Consider the following 3262-nt stretch of genomic DNA (forward strand, 5'->3'; position numbering starts at 1 on the left):
GTGTTCAGGCCCACCCTGTCCACAAGTGTTCAGGTCCACCCAGTCTACAGGTGTTCAGCTCCACCCTATCCACAGGTGTTCAGGTCCACCCTATCCACAGGTCTTCAGTCCCACCCTGTCCACAGGTGTTCAGGCCCACCCTGTCCACTGGTGTTCAGGCCCACTCTTCATGATCAAACAGCTTTTATTTAGTGGTTGACAAAAAAGACCTCTGTTATTATACAAATCAGAGAAGTGAACCACAATAAATAACTTTAGGAGAGTTTCAAACTGCAACAAGCACAAAAACAGCAACTACAGAAAAGAAAGAGGAGCCCGGGTCATTATGTCAACATGGGGGGACCTGACACTGCACACTTTCTGAAAAACCCAAAGCTCCTGCTGTTAGGATCCATGAACACCTCATGTCAGCCAGTTGGAAGCACAGAGATACTTCTGCCACAACTTTAGGTCAGATCTTTGTCTTTAGGCAGCTGTTTACTCGTGTAAACAAGCTCGTTTCACGTTCCTCTGGACTGTGCTCGTCACTTGATGACATTTCTGCAGAAAGCAGATGAGGTCTGCTGGAGATGGATGAACACATGGGGGTGGGGGGGTCCAGTGGGCGGGATGCTAAGGTCACGCCTCAGGCCTAAAAAAGGCGAAGCAGATTACCAGCAGCAGCAGCAGACCACACTAAAAATAACTCGGGCTCTGAAATGTGGTGTGAATGCAGCAGTAACTAGATTATTCTGTATTTGTAGGCGACAGCTGAGTACTTGAATACAACAAATACACAAAACAAGTTTTTATGTTTACTGTACAAATACTATACCATTAAACCACTTTCAACTCTGTGGTCACGTGACTCCAACACCAACGCTGGCTGATGGGATAAAGTTACAGTGAAGCTCTTTCTCCAAGTGTCTCTTTTGCTGGTCCCGTCCCCTCAGTCCCTGTGGTCGGTCTAATTCTGTCTGAGCTGGTGGGGGGTGGTGGTGGGGGGTGTTCTATCTGCAGTCCAGCCCCAACGAGGCCATGAGGGAAATAACACTGACCATCTAAACTTGGTCTCTGTCTCCCCAGCAGTGGATCTCACTGGACTACCTTTCTGGACTTGGCAGTGCCTGACTTGTGGAAATCCAACCAAAGTGCACGTCGAAGGCCTGGGAATGGAAACAGAGGAGTAGCGCTACCTGTGGCGGTGAAACAGTTCAAAAGATCTGATATTTTCAATTCCAGTTTTTCACGTTGGAATTTAAAGGTGGGATTAAATCGTGCAAAGGACTGAGGATCCTCCTGATATTTGTCTCCATGGCAACATAATCTACAGAAAGGATTACCATTTGGAAGGAGTTTTAACTTTGGAACGATGACGGAAACAGTTGAAGGTAAGAATCAGAGAACCAGTCATTATTTTAACCTGTTTCAGTAAACCTCCTTCCCGTCTGAACCCTTCCAGGCCACCGTAGCGCTTTCCAAGTTGTGTTGTCTTCAACTTTAAAGGCATCTAAAAATACGCAGCTATCATGTATCTGCTTTTTGTAACGCAACTTTCAGATTCCAGGGACATCTTTACTGCTCTTAAGGATCCGTCACCAACAACTGCCTGTTGTTGCACCGAGTCAGTTGTCACTATGTGACGTTGGTTTAACTTTGACTCCAGAAGATTTAAAAACAAATAAAACCCATCAGAGAGCCGAGGGCAGCTTTGGTTACCACTCTTTGTTGCAGCCTGGAGTAGCCTCAGTTGGGTCTCCTTTATGTGTTAATTAAACATCATCGTAAGATTTCTCTGACGATTGTCTCCAGAGCATGTGAGTTTATGCAAACAGGAGTTGATGATCAGTTTTATACTTAAAACTACATTTCAGAACAAAACATTACTCAGCAGAAAATGTAACTTTTAGAATAAAGTTTCCAGAAAATCATCATCTTCAAAAACATTGTTTTCTAGTTGTTATGATGCAGCAGGGAGACTCAGGACCACAATAATTAAAGCTCCAGCATTCCTTGATGGGATCATATCACCCGTTGCTTTTAAAGCCAAACTTTTAAACTATGATCATATTTTAAGAAACAACCTACTTTTAAAGTAATTTAATGAAGATCTTTCACTTAATGGTAAATAACTGAAGTAGTACCGCATCAAAAACCTGTAAAATTACCTGAGTCATCAATAATCATTGCTATACTCGATTAGCTGGGGTGGCCATCTTGAATTGAGTTTACTCTAAAAGCTGATCAGTTGCTGATGTTCACACAATAATTACTCTTTGAGTTTTATTAAATTCTGTCATTAATACAATGTTTTGCTAATAGATAGACACAGACATGAACAGTATCGCCCACATTTTGGCTTTTGGTGGAAAAATGCTTAAACTTTGTGCTGCCTTGATAAGCTGCAAGTCGATTATTCAGATTTTTATTCTGTTAGCAAAAAAACTGGCAGCAAAATCCCTGAATTCAATTTATAGCTCAATGGTTGGATGATTTAATAATAACAGGTTTCATTTTCAGTGTCAGGACTTTAAATAGAATCTGCAAAACAGTTTGATTTGTTTGGTCTGATGATTAAATGAGACGTTTTTCAGGTTCAGAAGAGCTAAAGCTCAACTAAATTACTCTGAGGAGGCAGAAATTTAAGGCTTTTGTTTGTGTGAAACAGCTCCTTCTTCTGTGTAGCTTTGTAAAACTGCTGTTTCATGGGAGATACATTCACATTTGAGGAACTATAAATGTGAGTATTTGAAATAAAAGCAGGATTTGTTGACGGCCTTCAGACCTGGATCAGCCCAAACCAAGGAGAGAACTTTAACGATGAAATATGATTGTATTTAAGAAGAAACTTATTTCCCAAGATCACAATATAATTACACATTTGAACAAAACTGAAAGTGCTTTTCAAAACAAAAACAAAACAGAATATTTAGATTTATAAAATTCATGAGCTTGTCCATATGAAAAATAAAGTGAGTTTGGAGATATTTGGTCTTGAGCTATAGAAAATCTGACATCCAGCTTTTTTGTTTTCTGTCAAATTCTTTGAGACTTTCACACCCAACAAAAATGCTTCATTTATAATTAACTATATGCTAACCTCTTTAATTTACTGTTAGACGTTTTCAGGACTGAACTCTCAATTATAAACTTAAAACCAAAATGTAATTTAGAAGGCAGGCTTTAATTCCTGCAGTTTCTTTGGTGTTTTCCTTTTTATATCTGGACCAACTCCCAGAAGTGCAAACACAGACACGCTTAAGATCGGAAGAGCGTGTCTGTG

At 40.3% G+C, this 3262-nt stretch overlaps 1 protein-coding gene across 1 annotated transcript in view; it reads left to right on the top strand.

The window, feature by feature from the left end:
• Positions 1-1351: 1351 nt before the first annotated feature.
• LOC119417960 (probable serine/threonine-protein kinase kinX) overlaps positions 1352-3262 on the top strand; it is a gene marked incomplete in the record, with an annotated part of 34468 nt that continues 32557 nt past the window's right edge. The window contains 1 exon segment of the mRNA XM_037685207.1: positions 1352-1370. Coding sequence (XP_037541135.1) covers positions 1352-1370 — 19 coding nt within the window.

This window comes from Nematolebias whitei, chromosome 12, assembly GCF_014905685.2.
Source record: "Nematolebias whitei isolate Nwh7 chromosome 12, NemWhi1, whole genome shotgun sequence".
Taxonomy (NCBI): domain Eukaryota; kingdom Metazoa; phylum Chordata; class Actinopteri; order Cyprinodontiformes; family Rivulidae; genus Nematolebias; species Nematolebias whitei.